Source organism: Macaca mulatta, chromosome 4, assembly GCF_049350105.2.
Source record: "Macaca mulatta isolate MMU2019108-1 chromosome 4, T2T-MMU8v2.0, whole genome shotgun sequence".
NCBI lineage: Eukaryota > Metazoa > Chordata > Mammalia > Primates > Cercopithecidae > Macaca > Macaca mulatta.
Window position 1 is genome coordinate 72845642 of NC_133409.1, and position 24112 is coordinate 72869753.

General features: G+C 37.1%; 1 protein-coding gene across 2 annotated transcripts in view; it reads left to right on the plus strand.

The window, feature by feature from the left end:
- The first annotated feature begins 861 nt into the window (after positions 1-861).
- The window catches only part of OPRM1 (opioid receptor mu 1), an 87354-nt gene continuing 64103 nt past the window's right edge, over positions 862-24112 (plus strand). Inside the window, exon 1 of one of the 2 annotated variants that reach the window (XM_015137065.3) lies at positions 862-1344. In XM_015137065.3, coding sequence (XP_014992551.3) covers positions 1055-1344 — 290 coding nt within the window. In that variant the 5' untranslated portion in view covers positions 862-1054. 2 annotated transcript variants of the gene reach the window in all.

The window sequence follows — 24112 nt, forward strand, 5'->3', positions numbered from 1 at the left end:
AGAATTTTTACACTAGAAAACAGGCAATCAAATTTTGTTTGGTTTTAACAACCTTCTTCTCAGAAGCATATGTCTATCGAGGAAGTCTTCAGATAACAAGGACAAATCATTCCTAATAGGTCTATGAGATTTAAGATGTGAAAGATCAACATTATCTTTAGTTGACTTTACTGGATGCCACAACCTTCTGATTTCTGTAACCACTTCTTATGCCTCTTCCTCACTGAGACAAAATCAGAGGTAAACAGAGATTCACCCTAAGAGAAATTGGGGAAAATGAGGAACAGGTTTTCTACACAAAAGTTTATTTCTTTCTTATTTCTTTTTCAGAAAATAGAGGATCGCTGTTGTTCCCAACAGGTTTGTAGGGAAGAAAATTGGAGAAACATTATTACATTTTCTTAGATGTTGGCAACTGAGGCAACAAGGACTGCAAAACAAGATTGTGTGTCCCCTATTCCCAAATGATCAAAATTGGCAATAGGGATGGAGGAGCATTGGGGTTTTAGGGTTGTTAGGGTTTCGTCAAGCCAGTGTATTCCCTGCCAGATTTTAAGGAGAAAAAGGCGCTGGAAAATGGAGTGATGTTAGCCCCCTTTCTTATTTTTCACTGCTGCCAAAAACTAACTCTATCTCTCTCCCCAACCCTTCTCTCCATCTCCCTCCCTTAGATGTGTTTGCACAGAAGAGTGCCCAGTGAAGAGACCGACTCCTTGGATCGCTTTGCGCAAAATCCACCCCTTTTCTCTCCTCCCTCCCTTCCAGCCTCCGAATCCCGCATGGCCCTCCCTCCCCTCCCGCAGCGGTGCGTGGCTGGGGATGAGCCGCTGTGAACTACTAAGGTGGGAGGGGGCTACAGGCAGAGGAGAATGTCAGATGCTCAGCTCGGTCCCCTCCGCCTGACGCTCCTCTCTGTGTCAGCCAGAACTGGTTTCTGTAAGAAATAGCAGGAGCTGTGGCAGCGGCGAAAGGAAGTCACTGAGGCGCTTGGAACCGAAAAGTCCCGGTGCTCCTGGCTACCTCGCACCGCGGTGCCCGGCCGGCCGTCAGTACCATGGACAGCAGCGCTGTCCCCACGAACGCCAGCAATTGCACTGATGCCTTGGCGCACTCAAGTTGCTCCCCAGCACCCAGCCCCGGTTCCTGGGTCAACTTGTCCCACTTAGATGGCAACCTGTCCGACCCATGCGGTCCGAACCGCACCGACCTGGGCGGGAGAGACAGCCTGTGCCCTCCGACCGGCAGTCCCTCCATGATCACGGCCATCACCATCATGGCCCTCTACTCCATCGTGTGCGTGGTGGGGCTCTTCGGAAACTTCCTGGTCATGTATGTGATTGTCAGGTAAGGAAAGCACCAGGGCTCCGAGCGGAGGGTTCAGCGGCTCAAGGGAGTCCAAAGAGACACCTAACTCCCAAGGCTCACTGTTGGGCGGGAGGATGAAAGAGGGGAGGTAAACTGGGGGAACTCTGGAGGCTACCACGGACAGTGATTGCTATTTCTGTGAGAAAATCTACTTTTCTAATTTTTCAATTGATAAAGAAGTAATCCAAAATTTCAGGAGCAGAGAAGTTGCTTTGGTTAAAGCTACAAAGGTCTAGGGGTGGGGGGGAAGTTATAGGGTAGACTTAGAGCTCTTCCTTATACTGAGCAAAGAGGGCTCTTGGCAGAGTCCTACACTCAGTCCCTCTGCAGGAGCTATGGAAAGAGTAAGTTGTGAATAATGGGTGAGAAATTCTAGTTAGCTTTCTCAAATTTGGTTGGGGCTGTGGTGTGTGTGGGGGGGAGGGGGGAGAAGTCTTCTCAGTTGTTTTGAGATGGACCTTGGCAACTTTCCTACTCCTACTGGTTTAGTACTTCCCTGTACTACAACCCCACCCTTTCTTCTCCCCTACCATAGCAGCCCTTACCCATATCTTCCTTTCATCCTGAGGCAACACTAGGTAGAGGAAGTTTCCCTAGCGTCTCTCCATGGTAGTTTTCCTCCTGTTATAACAAACATGACAGCTGTGTTGCCTAGACCAGTTTGCCATTGGTAGCTTCAGATCGCCTAAGTCACAAACTGCATCTGGAATGAGTAGGTTGGTTCAGGAAAACTGCAGGACATGGCTGTATTTCAATGCCTCCACAAGTTGGAGCTAATTAGGAGTGACCAAAAGCATCATAATTCCACAGTAGAGACTGCAGAAATGCTTACACAGGAAGTTTTGATGGGTGCTCTAAACAAAGTGTTCTTATCAAGCAAAATTAATTCAAAAGAGTTGTGGTCCACTTTCTGTTTACCCAGATGTTCCAGGTATATTTGGCAGAGTGTGGAAGCTCTCAATATTGATTGAGATTGGTATTGATTGTGTTGCTGTTGATGTGTATATTCAAATATATATTCAAATACTATATGTGAATGTGAAATGCCATATATCTGTTTTTGTTAAATAATATAAATATTTTAAGACTTTAAAATAGCTCCTAAATCGAGGGTTTTTTCTTTTTTAACCAGGGGTATGTGTATGTAGGTAACAAGGCATTTTCATATTTAGTTACAATATTTGTTTCACCTATTCAGCAAGTATTGCAGGTTTCAGTGGAGCTCTTAAATCATTTAACAATTGCTCTCTCCAGTATCGTTTCATTACCAAGGTGCTGCAAATTGCTTATAAGCAATTCTTTCTACTCATCTGTCTGATTTCTTTAATTAATGATTTTCAAAGAGTAAAGCTAATTTCCCTGATCTTTTGATGAGGAATAAGATAAGTATCGTCTGTAAGAAAAGAGCACCATCTACTGAGAGGAAGGCTAACAACAGAAGGAAAAATGTAAGAAGATCAATGGAATAATTTATTTTTAAAAACATTTACTTTAAGTAATTCAATACAATGATTCACATTAAAGATTAAAAGCCAAGTTTCATTCTGCAGTTATGACAATAAAAGTTATAATTAAAGGCCTACTTTGTGAAGAGAAAATATGTTTCTCATTTTTTCTAAAAGAAATTCATAAAATCATACACTAATCAAGCTAGAAGGGACTCTAGAGATTATCTATGCTAAGTAAATAAACTGAGGCACAGAAAATGTAAATGATTTTCTCCAAAAACAGATATTTCATTAATTCAGTGCCACTGAATCTCTCCTAGCTAACATAATTTTATGTTTATTGTGCTGGCAAATCATGATTTGAGTTAATTTGACTATTAGGTTGACAGAGTGGGTTGATACAGCAATAATAACTTGGGAATAACAAATTATCCCCAAATTCTGTATGAAATCCTGAAGGAAAAAAAGCATGAAACAAAAATTACCAAAGCATCTAGGAGTCCTGCCATCTGAAACATAATATTTTATTCCTTTTTATTGCTTCTTGGTATTTTCCTTCCTCATTTTTCTACACTTCAGTTTATGCTTTGCAATACAGAGAGGGCCAATAGAGTGGCAACTGGCTGTGAAATAAGCAGATTGGTCTTATTATTCCAGTGTAGATGTTGTTGGTTGGGTGAGTTGGTTTTAAAGGCATTACCTCTGGCCTCTTGTTGACTTGGAGAAACATGGTGACAGTGCATCTTACTGAGAACATGATATTATGCTTTATCCTTGGTACTGAAAGTTCTTACAAAATGCAGTACTATTTGAAAGGTCATCCCAAACACCCACCTGTGGCAGGGTGGGTTTTAATTGCAGGGTTAGGTAACCCTCTTGGAATGTGACTGTGAAACAGAAAAATGGGCAAGTTAGTGACAGATGAAGTGACAGGGAAGGCATCTGGGGATTGAACCAAGTATATCTATTTAGCCGAGAATATTTAACTGACTGTCTCCAGGCTGCAGTGTTTAAACTGCAAAATGATCAGTTCAGGGATGTATTGTCCTTGCTAATAGGCTGGATATAATGTTGCATCTATTAAGCATTGAGGAGAAGTGCTCACTTCCTTCTCTATTTCAAATTCAACAAATACTATTGAATGATCAAGTAGCTGCAGTTTTCTGATTATATTAAGGTAATATTTATTAAGATGTTTTAGTCCATTGAGTGAATCATGAGGCTCAGATGACTATGGCAACAACAACAACAAAAATAACTGCTAACGCAGATGCTGTGATTAACTCTTTGGCTCTGTTTGTACCACCATCATCATCATCCCTTCATCAACAACATTATTAAGTAGTATAACTTAAATGAGATTCTTAAATAGGGCTGCTCTAAGGAATACAAGGGAGGAAAGAAGAAACTGTAATATGTTCTAAAGGTTTTACATCCAAATGTTAAGTCATAAAAATGTTATCAGTAACCATCACCTGAAAGCTTTTTTTGGTTTTAAAGAAAACTAATGCTTGCAGAATAACTTTATGAAAATTACCACAAAGATTTTAGAAAATATGATGAAAATATTACAAAAAGTAGCAACCACTTAAAATGGGATGATAGTGTTTCATTGTCAAGAACTGTAAAGAAAAAAAATCAAAACGAAGAGTAACAGCAACCAGAGATGTTTCACTTTTTAAAAATATTTAATAACTGAACCAAACTATAGGATTACCCATAACTGCAAAAACTAATATAATCCCAGATGTGTTTATGTTGGCAGATTCTTTTTCCAAGGTTCGTTCATATAGCTATGAACGTGGTATGTACAGACACTGTTGAAAAGTGGAGGGCTAGAAACTTTGAGATCTCTGTGGGCTGTGTAAACCATCCTTACAGTAAATTTCCAATGAAGAGTGCCAAGTAATAGTACCCTCATTTGTAAGACTATTTCTTAATGTGGTTAGATAAATTCCCAATATAACTAATTATCAGAGAAGAGCATTTAAATACGTGCAAGATGTTATTGTCATTTCTCCTTCCTAAGAAGTATTTCTGATTTTAGAAAAGTCCTGTGAGCTTATACTTGTTCTATATACCAAATATTTGATTCAGGTTTAAATTTAAAGATGATCAGTTATACTTGATTGGAACAGAAGTATAAACTTTTAAACTTAATCCAGATTTAGGTAGGTAGAAATTAGTGAACAATAATGTTTTATCTAATATAAGGATATATATATATATATATGTGTGTGTGTATATATATAAATTCACACACACATACATATATATTTGAATCAATTTGAAAGCATATGTCACTAAATATGATCATTAGTAATTTTCATAAAATAAAAAGATAATAGTTTATTTAGAAAGCTCAAATACTAATAAAATTCCCTTTTTTAAAACCCATAAAATATCCTAATTAGAGGATAGATTTTAAGTGGAAAGCACTAAGTAAAATTCAGTTCTCAATTTAATGGCTTACATTAAAAAATACTAACTTAATTGCATGCCTTTCACTTAGTAAGGGGGAGCTCCTGGTACCTATTACAATTTGAATTTTAAGTGCTATTTTCCCTATAGATACTAATTCAGAGGAGAACAACTCTTCTTCTGTGTCTCCTAAACACACTAAATTGCTTTTACTTTCCTTGGTTGTAAGCTGTGTCTTTTGTCATTTGCATGGCATTACCAATCAATGAGTTTCCTACATTCTTCTCTCTCTGTTTTCTTTCTTGAAAGGATGACCTATCTGATATTTCTTGAAACATCTCCAAAGATAAAAAAAATATAGAATTACAGAACAATCCTTCTGTTAAAGGATGGATGGATAGATAGATAGATAGATAGATAGATAGATAGATAGATAGACAGAGAGACAGATAGACTGAAACAGTTGAAGTCTCTTCTGTGCTCGCATTACCCTCCTTTCACTGAGACTACCACTACCATAAATTTAGTGGTGAGTATTCACATGCATGTTTTTAAACATTTACTACATATGGAAACACATATATATAGTAAATATATGGAAACACAAATACATAGTAAATGTTTTTGTATGTTTTTGTAACTTTTTATAATTGGTATCATATCATATGTTTAAGCTTAAATACATAATTTCCCAGTTACCCCAAGTTGTTATAGTTCCAGTAGGCCAGTGCTAGAAAATAGATGTCAAATAAAACCAACAAACATAAAAGAAAACAAACAAACATTGTGGCCATTAACTCTTCTGAGTACTTTTAACTGATCTTATTTTTAAAACATGTGTTAAAAATTATTCATAAAAATTTATTTGCAAGCATTTTTCTAATCTAATTGTTTTAATTAATATTTAGGTATAAAAAACTCAGCTACTGCTGCAAAAAAAAATACTGGTTAATAAATTTAAATAGAGCACAATTTCTCTACTGCTAAGAAGAAAATAAAAGTAATTAATTGGTGTCTGTATGCATTCGAATAATAAATGCTGGCAATATTTATTTTGAGATTTTGAACATCTAATAGGATCCCTTACATATAAAAGTTGAAATATTATTTCTCCTAGGATTCTGTTTAAAGCAGTAGTTGAAACAGATATTTTAAGCTCAGCAGCAAGAAAAAATAAGCTCATTTTGATAAATAACATACAACCATATGAGATTTTAAAATGTACTCGTGGTGGTCAGGCACTGTGGCTCTTATAAATGCCAGTACTTTGAGAGGTGGAGGCAGGTGGATCACCTGAGGTCAGGAGTTTGAGACCAGCCTGGGCAACATGGTCAAATGCTGTGTCTACTAAAAACACAAAAATTAGTTGGACCTGATGGCACATGCCTGTAATCCCAACTACTCTGGAGGCTGAGGCACAAGAATTGCTTGTACCCGGAGGCAGAGGCTGCAGTGAGCCGAGATCGCACCACTGCACTCCAGCCTGGGCGACACAGTGGGACTCTGACTCAAACAAAAAAATTAAAATAAAAAAAAAAGTACTGGGGTAAGTACCAAGACTAAATGGTGCATGTCATTTTAAAATACAAGAATTTCATGTCTTTAATCCTCACTAAGTTTAATGTTTATCTAACTGAAATAATTGTCTGTGACAGCAGTCTCCAAACTTGTTTTTAGACATAGACACTCATTTCAAGAACTTGGGACCCAATATATAAAACAGATCACAGAACAACTGTCCAGATGTAACCACATGTTGGGGCCAAGAGCGCTGCTCACCTTGCATCCCCATACCACCCACCAGTGCTGTCCCCAAGGGACCACCACAGAATTTCTAGCGCTCCACCAGGCAAAATTTGAAAGCAATGGCTTTCGTGTTGTTTCATAGCCTTCTCGTGGCCATGTCATGTCCTTCACCTTGCCTTCCACCTCAGCCGCTGATATGACAGTCAGTTTTGCCCAAACATAACTGAGTAACACTTCATCTTGGCTGCATCAAAATCCCTTACTTTCCGCCCTAGGGCTTTTCTATTGGAGTAATTGGCCTCCGTAGGAATCAGCCTGGCACTCACAAAGGCACTATTTGGAAGTTCAGGGAAGTTCTCTTGACCAGGAAATGGAAGCCTGTGGACAAATACTGCCCTTGCTCCCCTCTCTCCTCAGTTGTACAATTCTGAGGTGCCAACTACAAGGCATGTCAGAAGGCCCTGCCCACGTTGTGACCGTCTCAAACACATGCCTTGTTTTCCTCTTCCCTGGTTTACTCTTCAGGTTTCCCACTCCTTGCCAAGCAACCACTTTTCAAAATGGTTCACCTTCACACAAGGTCATATCTCACACTCTGCTGAATATCCTTCCTGTTCTTTTATAATTGGTGACTATATGTTAGCACAGTAAAATGTGGTTAATCAATAGAGCCCTTAGAGACCTATCAATAAAGGTTTTTTCTTAACTATCAAAAACTCATAAGAAAAATTCTAATAGGCAGCCCCAGTCAGAACTACCAAGAGAGTTCAGAAGCTAAGCTTTGCCTTCCATTTGTGTTCCTGCCTTGGGATTTAGGAAAGGCTTTTTTGGGTAAGTTTGGCTGAATGGAGAGAGAGTGGGCACCAGTCATGTCCAGTGCTCCGTTTACTTCTTCTTGAGCTCAGGGTGATAGGAGCAGAATTGTCTGCGCCATGTAAAGGAAATAAAGCTTCTTGTGCCTTCTGGCAAACTATCTGAGGGTTTAAAGAAACAAACAAACAAAAAAACCTACCACTCCCTTTTCCATTAATTTTATGTTATATAGTAACATTAAGAGTATCTTGTGATTAATTGAGCTCAAGAAAATTTCAGTCTTCAAAAGTGAGCTGAAGCATCAAATGCAAGAAATGTCATATACAAGAAGCATCATATACTGAGCTTGCCAAGCAACTCCTTTCTTTATCCATCCTTTCTTGTCTCAGGTAACTTTTTTTCTTTCCCATCCACTTTTCAGATATAAATTTAGAAAGGAAGAACAGCAAGGAAGAAACCTTGCTCTGGCTCAGGACCCCACGTGTCAGTTGTGGCTTGACTTCAAAGCACTGTGTGCCCCACTCTCCGTATCTGTAAAAATGTGCGAATCGGACTAAAAAAATCTTAAACCCTTTCTGGTACTAAAATGTCCTATGGCAACTTCAGTCACTATTAAGCGCATGTTTTTCCCAGCGATACAGTCTCGAGGAAAAGAGTAATCATACACAAAACTGAACAATCATGGTCGCCATTCCGAATACCACAGCCCTTTGGATTCTATATAAGCTCAAATAGGTTCTGTCAAAGGGAGAAAGAGCGAGTGCGCACTGAACTGCCAGGTGTGGTGTTTATGATTAGGACAATAAGCGAAACAGAAAGTTACAGTCAAGCCTTTATTCACATGCTTCGAGAGTACAGGCAAGTGGTTAAATGGGAAAAGGTGCAACCCCACAATGTTTCATTCCTCCCACTCCCACCCCACAGAAGCCACCAGGTTAGCATAACATGTTTGAGCAGAAATGCAGGAAGGAGAGGGGAAAGTCATCTTCTCACTGCACAGGGAGCCCCAAGCAAAAGGTCCTGCTGTTTTGTGCACCCAAAGTACTTGTGTTAGAGAAGCTTTGTTCAGGCATGATTTATAGTGCTGCTGACCATGAGTTCAACGTTAGTGAATCAGCTATGTATCATATAAAGCGTCTTTAGACAGAAACACACATAAAAAAGGTTATATATGCATTAGCTGATGAAAGGGTATAAAGAAACAAACAAAAAACCTACCACTCCCTTTTCCATTAATTTTATGTTATATAGTAACATTAAGAGTATCTTGTGATTAATTGAGCTCAAGAAAATTTCAATCTTCAAAAGTGAGCTGAAGCACACCAGGCACCCAAGGGCCTGGGTGAGAGATGGGGAAAGACAAGGAATGAAAAACAGTGAGTCAGAGTATGTGCTGCCTCCTTAAGGGTTAGGAATGCGTAACGCCTAAGAGCGTGATTGGCAAAGGTGGGGCGTGGGCAAAATTCTTTCTCACACTCTCTCTCTCTCTCATTCTCTATATAGGAGATTGTTTTAATATCTGCCTTCAGATATTAGTCATATCCTGGATGTTGTATTCCAAGTCTGATGCAGAGGTTCCACCAAATCTAATCAAGTGAACCTTCGTAAATCAATGGATAAGGCTTTCCCATAAGATGAGCTGTGCGATGGGTTTAAACGAGAGAGAGATCATTCTGTTCTGGATATAAGTTTCTGTCCAACCAAAATGTTGTTAAGTACAATTTTTGTTTGTTTGGTTTTTGCTTGTTTAAAATAATATGTTAGCTTATGCACTGTATATAAGTAGGTGTCTTTGTGTATTCAGGCTGCTATAACAAAGTACCGGCCGGGCGCGGTGGCTCAACCCTGTAATCCCAGCACTTTGGGAGGCCGAGACGGGCGGATCACGAGGTCAGGAGATCGAGACCATCCTGGCTAACACGGTGAAACCCCGTCTCTACTAAAAAATACAAAAAACTAGCCGGGCGCGGTGGCGGGCGCCTGTAGTCCCAACTACTCGGGAGGCTGAGGCAGGAGAATGGCGTGAACCCGGGAGGCGGAGCTTGCAGTGAGCTGAGATCCGGCCACTGCACTCCAGCCTGGGTGGCAGAGCGAGACTCCGTCTCAAAAAAATAAATAAATAAATAAATAATAAAAAAAATTAAAAAATTAAATAAATAAATAAATAAATAAATAACAAAGTACCATAGCCTGGGTGGCTTACAAACTACAGAAATTTACTCTTACAGTGCTGGAGGCTTGAGAAGTTCATGTTGAAAGCACAAGCAGATTCTGCATTTGCTGAGGGCCCTCTTGCATAGACAGCTATCTTCTCCCCATGTCTTCACAAGGCAAAGAGGCAACGGAGCTCTCCAGGACCTCTTTCATAAGGGCATTAATTGCATTCATAATGGCTTTGCTCTCATGACTTAATCACCTCCCAAAGGCCCCACCTCCAAATACTATCACACTGGGGAATAGTTTTCAACATATGAATTTGAGGGGAACACATTCAGTTTCAGTAGGTGTCCTAAGTGATTCAAATATTAACCGCTCATATTCACTAAAAACTATTAGTGTGATTTAAATTAATGTTTAAGTAAATTAGGCCAACCTGATCCCTTCACTATCTTCCAATATGCTTCATATTTATCTCTTTTATACTGTTTTCTTTATTTTTCTTTCTCTCTGTTTACCCATAACATATCTCTCATTCTTTTCCTATCAAAATGTTTCTTGTTCTTCAAGTATCAGCTTAAATCTATCCTTTCTTAGAGCCTCTCCAAAGTACTCCTACAACAAATTTCCCTGCAATATAACCCAAAATACATGCAACCATTGTTTAAAAAAATTATGCATTTTCTCATGGCCTTATAAAATGTCACTTGATAAAATTTAAAGACTTGAACTACATCTATCTCTCTATATTTAGGTAAGAAATCCAACATTCAAAGTTGACCAACACAACTGTATATCTTCAAAATACTGTACAATTCTAAGCATTTAGCAATTCAGATGTACCTCAAATTAAGTATAAAATCTAATTTAAATAATTTTCTCAATTCACTTTGTTCATGCATATTTAGCTTTTATCACTTGAGTCATGAAAAGTGATCTGTACCATAGATACATATTAGCAAATCATAAATTCATATACAAACACATGCATGTCTATATATGCTTATTCCTGAGTTTGCAAACTTTAAAAATGGAATATATGGTTACTCTTATAATAAAAATGCAGAAAGTAAAATTTGAAGAAGTAAAAAAATAAAAAGTTAATATAGTCAATCCTCATTGTTCATGATAGTTATGTTCCATAAAGTCATTATGACTACAGAATTTGTGAATACTGAAGCTTTGCTTCTAGCGGATATATAGAGCTAGGTTCCTGTGAGCCTCTGATTACAAAATTTTCATCAGCTAATGCATACATAACCTTGTTTTATGTGTGTTTCTGTCTAAAGACGCTTTATATGATACATAGCTGATTCACTAACGTTGAACTCATGGTCAGCAGCACTATAAATCATGCCTGAACAAAGCTTCTTTAACACAAGTACTTTCCTCATAAGCTACACCACAGTCTTCTTGGCTTAGGGACACTAAGTAGAACTTCCACACTATGTTTGAGACCATTTTAAACAGTGAAGCTGCCACCATCACCAACAACAAAAAAACACAGAAATGTGAAAAATGTGGCATTAAATAGATTGTGAAAAGGACACTTGGTTGTAGTACAAGCTGAAATAAGACAGCAGAGCATTGCCTTGTTTGGCCTTACCTGGGAACTTGCACAGAGAGCAACTCAAATTTTTTGCTGCTCTACACATGTCCACCTAGGTCCTCAAATGACTGCAAAAGTCAAGTTTTATTTTGAGGGTAAATATTAATAGATTTTAGTGAACAGGCCAATTTTCAAATACAGAATCCTCAAATAATGAGAATCAAATGTATATAAATTGTTCCTCAAGGAGATATTTTTAAAACATTAGTAAAGAAGAAAATCAGGAAGCTATGTTCCATATTAAATATGGTAACAAATTCATGACATGATGACAAGTTGTATGTTTTGTTATAATCAGGTAGAATCATTTGAAAACAAAATGGATTCCCGTATAACTCACTCATCAGTCACCAGATACCTAACCACATCACACGAATTAAAAATATACATAGCACATTGATTGATTTGCATATTTTGAACCATCCTTGCATCCCAGGGATAAATCCCACTTGGCTACGAGGAGTGATTTTTCTAATGTATTATTGAATTCTGTTTGCTAGTATTATGTTGAAGATTTTTGCATTACTATTCATCAGAGATATTAGCCTGTATTTTTCTTTCTTTGATATGTCTTTGGTTTTGGCATCAGGGTAATATTGACCTCACAGAATGAGTTTGGAAGTATTCCTTCCTCCTCTATTCCTTAGAATAGTTTGAATAAGAATGGTATTAGTTCTTCTTCAAATGTTTGGTAGAATTCAGCAGTGTAGCCATCATGTCCTGGGCTTTTCTTTACTGGAAGACTTTTTATTATGGCTTAGATCTCAGTACTTATTATTGATCTGTTCAGCTTTTGGTTTTCTTCCTGGTTCAATTTTGGTAGGTTGTATGTATATACTCAAAACAAAGGAAATTAGTGTATCAAAGAGATATCTGCACTTCTATGTTTGTTGCAGCAGCATTGTTTACAATAGCTAAGATTTGGAAGCAACCTAAGTGTTCATCAATAGATTAATGCATAAAGAAAATGTGCTACATAAACACAACGGTATACTATTCAGCCATTAAAAAGAATGAGATCCACTCATTTGCAACAACATGATGAAACTGGAGATTATGCTGTTAAGTGAAATACGCCAGGCACAGAAAGACAAACTTTGTGTGTTCCTACTTATTTGTGTTATCTAAAAATCAAATCAATTGAATTCATAAACTTAGAGAGTAGAAGGATGGTGACCAGAGGCTGGAAAGGGTAGTAGGGACTGATAGGGGGTGGGAGGAGGTGAGGATGGCTAATGGGTACAAAAATATTAGAAAGAATAAATAAGACCTACTATCTGAAAGCACAAAAGAGTAACTATAATCAATAATAAGCTAATTGCACATTGTAAAATAACATAAAGAATGTAATTGGATTGTTTGTCACTCAAAGGATAACTGCTTGAGGGGGTGGATACCTCATTCCTCATGAATGTTTATTTCACATTGTCTGCATGTATCAAAACATTCCATGTACCCCGTAAATATATACACCTACTACATAGCCACAAAAAATACAAATAATTTTAAAATTAAAATATATATTAGCATGTTTTTTGCATATTGAAATAACATTTTCAAAACTAAATTGATTCCTGTATATTTCTAAAATAGAAATTTAAGTAAAATTATGATTATGTAATATAAGTATGTGAATGTCAAAATTATCCTTACAATGTAGGATTTCATCTGTCTGAAGTCTTAGGCTTTTATTTTCAGTAAAGCTCTAAAACATGGAAAGGAAACTTTTACTTAATAAGTAATAACCACGCTATAGCTATAAGATCACAACAATTACTTGAGATTTACAATTAGCAAATTTTGGAAAAAAATTTTAAGCCACAAAATCCTTACTCTAATTTTTGATAAACAACTAAAAAGGGCTCTGCCTACAACTGAATGACTCTAGGACTGTGAATTAGCCTGCTCCCTCCAAACCGAGAATGGTGAAAACGCACAAGTAAACTAGACATTCCATCTGGAAAATAAAATCCTATTTTACACCAAAGTAGTTTTATTAGCCAAAGTGAAATTTGGGTCTAAATAATTCTGAGGTGAGACTGTCATCTCATTTTACTAAGATGCACATAAGATCCATTCATTGCATGAAGAGTGATGACTTTGCTCAGTCTTTCCTATAAGAGTTACAAAGCATTTATGCAGCCAACAAACATATGAGAAAAAGCTCAACATCACTGATCATTAGAGAAATACAAATCAAAACTACAATGAGAGACCATCTCACGCCAGTCAGAATGGCGATTATTAAAACGTCAAGAAACAATAGATGCTGATGAAGCTGTGGAGAAAGAGGAGTGCTTTTACACTGTTGGTGGGAATGCAAATTAGTTCAACCATTGTGGAAGACAATGTGGCAATTCCTCAAGGATATAGAACCAGAAATATCATTTGACCCAGCAATTCATTACTGGGTATATACCCGAAGGAATATAAATCATTCTACTATAAAGACTCATGCACACGTATGTTTATTGTAGCACTATTTACAACATCTAAGACATGGAACCAACTCAAATGCCCATCAATGATAGATTGGATAAAGAAAATGTGTTACATATATACCATGGAATACTATACAGTCATAAAAAAGAATAAGATCATGTCTTTTGCAGGGACATGGATGAAACTGGAAGCCATCATCCTCAGCAAGCTAACGCAGGAACAAACAACCAAACACTGCCTGTTGTCACTCATAAGTGGGAGCTGAACAATGAGAACACATGGACACAGGGAGAAGAATAACACACACTGGGGCCTGTCAGGGGTTGGGGGGCAAGGGAACAAGGAGCATTAGGACAAATAGCTAATGCATGAGGGCCTTAAAACCTAGATGACGGATTGATAGGTGAAGCAAACCACCATGGCACACGTATACCTGTGTAAGAAACCTGCACGTTCTGCACATGTATCTTGGAACTTGAAGTAAAATAAAATAAAATAAAATAAAATAGAAAGTAAATATTTCAGGTTTTTACAATCAGATAATCTCTATCATAACTATTTAGTTCTCCTATTGCAGCCTAGAGGAAGCCATAGACAACACATAGACAAATGGATATGACTGCATTTCAATAAAACTTGATATGGACACTGACATTTGAATTTCCATATAATTTTCACACGCCTCAAAACATTATTTTTCTTTTGATTTCTTTCAACCATTTAAAAATGTAAAATTGTTCTCAGCTGGAAGACCACAGAAAGAAGTCGTACGCTGGGTTTTGCCCACAAGCTGTCATTTGCCAAACTCTGATACAGAACATCTTAAATAAAATTTTATTCTTGCAGTGGTCATGAAATAGGAACATATCATCTTCTTTAGAAAATTTGATTACATATTGTTTACTACATGAAGGCAAAACATTTTGTTAAAATAACCTAGTACTTTGTAGGTGTATGTATTTATGGGGTATGTATAAACCCACAAAAATTAAAAATTAACAAAAACCCTAGGCCAACTCACAGTATTTCTCAACATCAGAAAATAGCAACACAAATATGAAGTTAGCACAAACCACAACAGTTGCCATAGATTGCTATGACAGAGCACATTGCCCTTCCGGAACTGAGGTTGAAGTTGTGCTATAATAATCATCACACAAAATTATCTCTATTTCACCCCAGGCCCCCATCTCTAACCCTCAACTATTTATTTTGCTCAGACAATCAGCAAGGTTCATTACCACCCTTAGCCAGTGATTAAGGAGTAAGTGCTTAGAAAATAACATTTCTGAAGAATTTCTCTCTATTGGATATGCTTTGTGGTTATCTTAAATAAGTGCAATTTGCTAGGCTCATCACAGTATTTTCGTCTTCAATCTTTTGGAAGTTTTCAGGAAAAATGGAAACTGTCATCTGCAAATTCATATCAACTTCTTGGCAAATATAAAATCTGCCCTCCAAGACACCTATGCCTGCACACCCGCCGCCCTGCACCCACTGCATGTGACCAGATAGTGAGTGGCAGCTTCAAACTCTCTTTATGCCATTTCAAACGTAAAAGCTCATTGCTTGGATCTTTTTTCTTTTCTGTCTGACTTATATGTTGCTCATTTTAAAAATGTTTTCTACAGCTCTCAAAAGTTGCTTTGGAAAATGCTATTACTTATTCTTTGGAACTCAGACTGTCTAGCTGGGTAAAAAGGAGTACTAGGGTAGGCCAAGGTATTCTAAGGATGTTTGTAATCTCTTTGCTTCTTGTCTACAGTTTTGTTCAATGATTTCCTTAAGACTCAATTGAAATCTCCTCCCTGCCTGACTCTACGTCTTTAACTTTGTCCCCATATCTAAGTGACTACTCCTTTGATCTGCCATGCTCAGAGGAAACCTTCTCACATGTACAGGAATTCTTTAGATTAGCCAGATGACCATCAGGAAAAAGTTTGCAAGAAGAGTTAAGTTAAAGGAGAGTTTAAACTGGGTAAGTTAAAGGAGAGTTTAAACTGGATGACATAGAGTCCCCTGCAAAATTTTATAATTCCCAGACTCTCATAAGTGAGAATTGGATCTAAATTCTAGCAAGGAACCCAGACAGGATAAAATGAATAATAACTGAGTCTCCTTCCAATTAATTCATGGAACATCAGAGCCATTATATAAATCCCTACAATATGCTGAGACATGTAGAAGAAGAGTACTTTCAGATCATCTAGTCCAGTGACTCTGAATCCTGGTGGTACCTTAGAATTACCTGGAAAGCTTAAAAAAAAAAAAAGGAAACCCACCTAAGGTTAATTGAATCAGAATCTCCAGGGGCAGCTCCTGGGCATAAGTAAGTATAAAAGTTCCCCTGGTGACTCTATCATGCAGCCAAGATCAAGAAGGACAGGTCTGGTTCAACCTATCCATTTTATGGATGAGAAAACTGAGTCCTGTTTGTGAAAAATATTTAACTAATCTGTCTATATATTTTACTTCTCTGAACTTTAAGGGGTTATTTATAGAACAAGTAGTAAATTAAATTACCTTCCAGAAAAGTGAAAGCTCAGGATTTTTTGAAAATTTATCTAAATTTGACCAATCACCTCTCTTCAGAGTAGGCATAGTGGAGTAGACAGAGTAGTAAACATGTAATGGAAGACATGTTTAGATAAATGCTTGAGGGGATGCATACCCCATTCTCTGCGATGCGATTACTATGCATTGCATGCCTGTAGCAAAACATCTCATATACTTGATAAATCACACAACTAACACCTGCTAGGTACCCACAAAAATCTAAATAAAAAAAAACTTGAAAAGCAGACATGTTTAGGTTTCTGCCCCTTACTAGTGACTACACTAGACACCTAACCTATTTCAATCTCATTAGTTAACGCTTAATAAAGGAAAAATAGCCATATTCAACCTCACATGGGTTTTAGGTCCAAATAGATAAGCTTTTGATAATAAAAATATGGGAAAATATGTGGTAAACTCTAAAGTGTTCTGTAAAGCTTGGCTGGGTGCGGTGGCTCATGCCTGTAATCCCAGCACTTTGGGAGGCTGCGGTGGGCAGATCACTTGAGGTCAGGAGTTCGAGACCCACCTAGCCAACATGGTGAAACCTCGTCTCTACTAAAAATACAAAAATGAGCCGGGCGACATGGCTTGTGCCTGTAATCCCAGCTACTCGGGAGGCTGAGCTAGGAGAATAGCTTGAATATGAGAGGTGAAGGTTGCAGTAAGCCAAGATGGTGCCACTGCACTCCAATCTGGGTGACAGAGTGAGACGTCGTCTCAAAAATAAATGAATAAATAAATAAATACTGAAGAGTTTTATTTGCTCCTAATTATCTTCCCTCATACTGGATTCACACCATCAGTTTGCAAGCTATCAACACTCACCCAGGGCTTTTGCCTTTTGCCTTTACCTAGGTCAGATATATTATCCATTATAATATTTCTGATTACAGTTTATCTTTCTAGACTCCTAAGTTCTGCAGAGGAGAAGCTAGGCTTTGCATGAGTATCACTGTTTCTTTCCATTCTTCTCTTCATTCCCATCAACTCCTTCTACATGCACTGGGTCATTTCAAAACCATCTTGTCAGGGACATGATGATGTGAAGAGAATTCTAAGACAGGTAATGGCAACTCATTTGGTTCCCTATTGATAAGTCTTTTTGTATTGTCTAATAAAGACAGTGGGGGGAAAATATACGAACCGGTGATTTTTCGAACAAAATAGCATTTTGTTACTTAAATCTTGGTGTGAAAGAATCTCAAGCAGGATCTAAGTCTAAATGCTAATTGCATGTGACAAAACTCCTTTGTCTCCAGCAGCACTGTTCATTTGAATAAGAAGAAATAACTCACAACAATGACTTTCTCTGAACACTAGCTTTGAGAATTTAGGCATTTCTAATTTCATCCCTGTGAAGAGTCATCCTGACCCCTGTTGTGTCTGATTCTCTAATCACACAGTAAAGCTGGACAAATGATGGAGCTCTTTTCCTTTTTTTTTTGGACGGAGTCTCACTCTGTCACCAGGCTGGAGTACAGTGGTGTGATCTCAGCTCACTGCAACCTCCATCTCCTGGGTTCAAGTGATTCTTCTGCCTCAACCTCCCGAGTAGCTGGGACTACAGGTCCTTGCCACCACACCCAGCTAATTTTTGTATTTTTAGTAGAGATGGGGTTTCACCATGTTGACCAGGATAGTCTTGATCTCTTGACCTCATGATCCACTGGCCTCAGCCTCCCAAAGTGCTGAAATTACAGGCGTGACCCACCACGCCCAGCATGATGGAGTTCTTTTCTGCATGAAGGATGCCTTAATGACAGTTCCTTGGGCCTACGTGTCAATTTCTAATGCCTTCATGATGGATTTTTCCAAGACTTGCAATGCAATGTCTGTCAACTTCCTAACTCAGGAAAGTAAACTCTATAAATAAAGCAAGCACAGGATGCAGCAGAGAATAATAACCTTGAATCTCATGGTGTCCTTGAGAACTAAGACTCTTCCAAGTACAGAAGCTGTGGGAACAAGGAGATCAATGGAAGGGAAGGCCTCTTTGTTTCCAAGCATTTTTTCACTGAAATGCTGGGTTCGGTGCCAGTGAGAGGTTGAGCTTTTTGTGGGGGAGTATAAAATGTTAATTGAAAAATATTGCCAGCAGGATAACCTGAACATCAGAGCCTCATTGTGCCTGCCAAGAAGAACAAGGGAAATTATTATCAACATTATAATTTCATTCTTACTCAGCCTCCATCAGCTCTGGAAAGAAAACCACGCAGGCTGAATAAAATTAAATATGAACATGTTCAAGATCCAAGGCCACTGAAATTGGTAGTCCTATTAAAGCAGATAGCATTAATTGAAATCCTTCAAATAGTCTTTCCTTCTGATGACAAAACGAAGCTTTTTCAAGTTCCTTATAAGATATATAAAACACATATCTAAGGACTAAAGATATTCCTTAAAATTGTATAGAACTTTACATTTTTCCCTATATTGAACAGTTTGAGTCTCATAAAATTTTTGTGAGTCTAAACAGAGAAGAAATTGAACAGATTCATTTTAAAGAAATAAGCAGACTAATTTTAAAGAAGAAACATGAACTACATTTGTTGAGCACTATGTACAAAGCACTCTCTTAGAAGTTTCAGATATCAGTGAGCAAAATAGACACAGTCCGACTTTTTTCCAAAGCCCAAAGGTACAGTCTAGTGGATAAGAAAATTAAACAATTTTACCAGTTAATAAATGCCAAGAATAAGACTATAAAAACTCACCTTATGTTCTTTCCATCACACTATCAGAAAAACACTCTTCTCAAGGTTTATTACAATCAATTACTGTAGTTCATCTTATTCCATCACCAAACCCATCAATGTGATATCTTCTTAATTTAAGTCTTTATTCCATTCCTCAAATTTTGTTAAAAGTATTATTTATGTCTCAGAGGCAAGATAGTAGTGAGTGGAAAAGGCCTTGGTTCATTTTCATAAAAGAATGAAAGAAAGTGCTATTGACCATAATTTTATAAGTATTCTTCTCAAAGTAGATATTGCAAAAATTTTACAAATAGTAAGGATATCGGCTCAGAAGAGCAGAGTCCTGTATGAGTGGAATTCGTAGGAAGAAAATCTCAGGAATCATTCCTTTCAGACATTTGTTACTCTGTCATTGTATTGGAACAATGACCAGTCTACTTATGAATACCCTATCAAGCGAAGACAGGCAGCAGAAGAATCAAGCTGAAAGTCAAACCTGAAACTTTCACATTTTACAAAGTTTTGTATCAGTTTTGTGGAATTTAAGATGTGACTATCAAAAGAGAAATTGACACTATCTTTTAGAAAAGGGCCACTATTCTGAACAAAGAAGAAATTGTCTGCATATAAACAAATACATCACATTTCCACAAAAGACTTTGGTACATTAGTCAATGCCACAAAGCATAACTTAAAACACATAAACTACACCAGTGATCATGTCCACAGGAGTATTATTTTCTCAGCAATTTCGAAACTCAAAATAACAGCATATGAATGAAGGAATTAACATGCTTTCTACACACCCTTGCTTTTATACATCTTTTAAAAAATATTTTATATAAAGATATATGTCTTCTACTATATCAAAAAAATTCTAACAGTAGTAAAAAGATGAAAAATGATGTTTGGTATAGCTGTCATGTTTTTATTCACACAGTTGTTTGAAGTTAAGTTGATATTAAAGCAGAATATATTGGGTCAACATTCTAGTTGAAATAGATAAAGTTATAAAATTTAGCAGACCAAAACATTTTTGGAACGATAATTGATCAAAGAAGCCCTTTGAAAACAGTTGTGTTTTCAGAACAATCATAGGTCAGAATGCATCAATTATCTTTAGCACACATGAGAAACATCTAGAAGCAATGTTAGTACAATCAAAACAAAAAGTAACACTTCAGTAAGTATGAATGCTTAACCTGGGCCCATATTTTAAGGACAAATAAATATGAACATAGAAGAATATTGGTCCCTAGCAATGTGCCTTGGAGAATAAATTAGCACCCATTAAATTTGAAACTCACAGAAAGCATTATCATCATCACCATCTTCATTGTCATCATCACCATCTTCATTATCATCATCATCACTGACTTTTACTGAAAGTAACTACAGTTCAGATTCCATACTAACAATCCTTCAATACACTACATTAAAAAAAAAATGTCATCTGTACACCAACCATTAAGGAAGGTATTAATATTTTCCAACTATTACAGATGGGAAAAATAGAATTTAGGCAATTCGTATAGTAAGCCCAAATTTGTCCAACTAGTAAATAATGGAAGTAAGATTTGAACTGAGAGCTACGTTACCCTGAAACTTAAGTGTTTAAAAATTGTTTTATTCAATTGCATCAAGGAGAGATTCTCAAACCAGTTATCAAGGGTCCATTTGGATGGCTGACAGGTATATTAAGGTAGCTTTTACATCTTACTTTCCAGAATGTTCCCTAATTGGCAACCTATTTTCCTTATTGATAGGCTCTTCCTCATGGAAATCGGAATGAAGGAAATGAGATGCCTGTCTCCTTGCAAGTCAAACCCTGGAACTTTTCCTTCATATTAGGCTGCGACATTTTGAATTGACCTTTTGTCTCTATTAGAGACCTTTTGTCTCAATAGAGACCTATATAATAATAGACCTTTTGTCTCAATTAGAGACCTAGATCCAGTCTAGGTCTCTAATTGAATAACTAGATCTAGGTCTCTAATTGAGACAGCCTTTTAGCCTGGAAAAAATAGGACCCATCAATTATTAGTGGAACTTCTATTTTACAAAACCTCGATTGTGATCTAAAGGTGCTGTCTTAATCTACCCTCGACAGCATCATTACTCAGTGTGTGACTAGGGAGTGCTAATAATTCCTATCGGCAAACTGGTCAAGAGACAGCCACTCTGCCAGGCTCAGTGCTTAAAGTTGGAGATCTAGTCAGGCTTCCTGGCTGTATTATTCAGTCAAGCACTGGGACATTTGCATATTTCCATTTACATTCATGATCCTTTTGTACACTTTTTTTTAAAAAATGAAATTTCCAGTTTTGGGAATGCAAGCTTCTTGAGGACAGACTTTGTCTGGTATTTTTGTTGTTGTTTGTTTGCCTATTTTAATTCTTGTATCTCAGAACCCAACAAAGTAACAAATACTCATGTAACATACAGTAGCTGAAATATTCCACTACACTGAATTGATTATAATGTTATGTTAATGCTACATTTATTTCAGCCCTTTGTGTCTCAGTGATCCATTCCTACGTTTTTAAAGTAACTTTTAGATCATTGTTCCACTGAGAGCTAATGTTTGAAAGAAACTTGAAATTCCCAAAATTAAAATTATTGTAAAAGAGCTATTTTTTTATTTTGATGCAAAGATATTTCCCAAGGTTATTTTCTACATTCGAGTTGAGAAGAGAACCTAAGCCCATGAAGTGTTTGCCTTTTCCTTTTCCCAATTTATTGTCATAAGGAATCCAAATGGGAGAGGGGTTATAACAAGATAATAGTAACGGAGAAAAATTGAATCTAGAAGAGGAATTAAATCTGAAAGAATCTAAGAAGAATCAATCTGGAATAAAAGGTTCAACTTTACTCAAGGATTTTTTTTGAAGCAGCACTAATTAAATTCAAGAAAAGCATCCTGCTCCATATCCTTGTATCCCTACCCTAGCGAGCAAAACACCAGATGGACAGGCTGAAGGCAGATTAGCTGGAATTACTGCCAAATGCAAGTAACCAGGCATGTCGGTGGTACTCCAGCGAGCCTGAATAAATAGACCAAAAGGACCCAGAAAAGTAATGGAAACTCCCCCTTTTTACTCATGACTCTTATCCGTAACTCTTTCTTTGCTTCTCAAATGGTTAATGGGGTCACTTACAAAAAGTATGGAAACCTAGTCCATTCAACTCCCATGCCAAATTCTTCCCATAGACTATTCCAGTCCATTCCATATTCTTTGTCTTAGACACAGATTGGAAAAGAATAAGGTATCTGGGGAGACTTCCAGTAAATGAGATTTTACTTATTGTATCAATATGATGGTCTGAAAACTGACAAATACTGAGAGAAGAATTCTTAGTTGTATGAATTTTTCCCCCAAAAAAATCAGTGGATTTCTGACTCCCTGAGAAAAGAAGATGAGGTGGCAATAGCCATAGTAACAGGAGAACAATAGGAGTAGAATGCTTCCCTAGAAAATGGAAAGAAAGAAGTCACAAGACAATGTGTGTTTAAGAAATCCAGATTCATCTTAGAGATGTATCACACAAGGAGGTTATACTAGGTGACACAAGAAAATTTCTAGCCTCTACTCTGCACCAATTATTTCACAAATATTTAAAAGTACAAAGTTTATGTCAAGAAAAGAAATTCTTACTTCACAGAGCAGAAAATACACTGGTAATAAAATATTGACAAATATCTCACTCTCAGTAAAATGGGTAGTAAAATTGGTGAATTTAAACATATTTATCAGTGGTGTATATTTACTTCTAGAAAGTAGATACATGGCAGGCTAATTGGAGAATACTAGATATATATTTGTTTCTGGAAAACTTTGGGGCCCACCCTAAATTAATGGCTTTCTGCCACCATCAGGGACAAAATCCTTGGCAAAATGGGCCAGGAACATGACCCCAGTAAGTGAATTTAATATTCTCATTGACACTCTCCATCTAGTAAAACAAATCTTGAAAAATTGCAACGTTCCTGTCACCTACATGAGGATTAGGTACGCTTCTCAACACTGCCATGTTACCCGCACTGTGCTATAACATCTAACATACCATTTAGAAATCACTTCGTTCTGGTTTGTCACCAGACTTAGGAGAGATATGTCTCACTGTAGAACCAGTGCCTATCATGTGCTTGGCAAAAATAAAAATAAGAAAGGTGTTATATGGAATACTATGCAGCCACAAAACAGAATGAAATCATGTCCTTTGCAGCAACATGGATGCAGCTGGAGGCTGTTCTCCGGAGGCAATGCATGCAGGCACAGAAAACCAAATACCACATGTTCTCACTTATAAGTGAGAGCTAAACATTGAGTACACATGGACAAAGAGGGGAACAAAAGACACTGGGGCTTACTTGAAGGTGGGAGGTGGGAGGAAGGTAAGGATCAAAAAACTTTTATCAGGCACAATGCTCACTACCTGAGTAACAAAATCATTTGAACACCAAACCTCAGTGACATGCAATTCACCTATGTAACCTGCACAAGTACTCCCTAAAACAAAAATAATAGTTGGAAAAAAAAAAAAAAAGGTGTTAAAGAAATGTATGTTGGCTCAGTGTTGACACTAAGAAGATTTTATGGTGAACAAAAGTAATTATGAAAATATAATGCATTCTATGAAAATTAAAAACATGCCCACAATTCTTAAGATGCTTTAATACATAAAGCTCAATAACATTTTTGTCTTTAGCTAGGAGAAGTGTGAAATTTGTAACTTTGATCACAAAGTTAGAGTATTAAATATAACAAAATGTTCCCAGAGTTTGGCTGTACTTGTTAAATTTAGAGTGATTTGTATTTTAGTTTCTATATAGTTCAGTGTTCTTCAGATTTTTA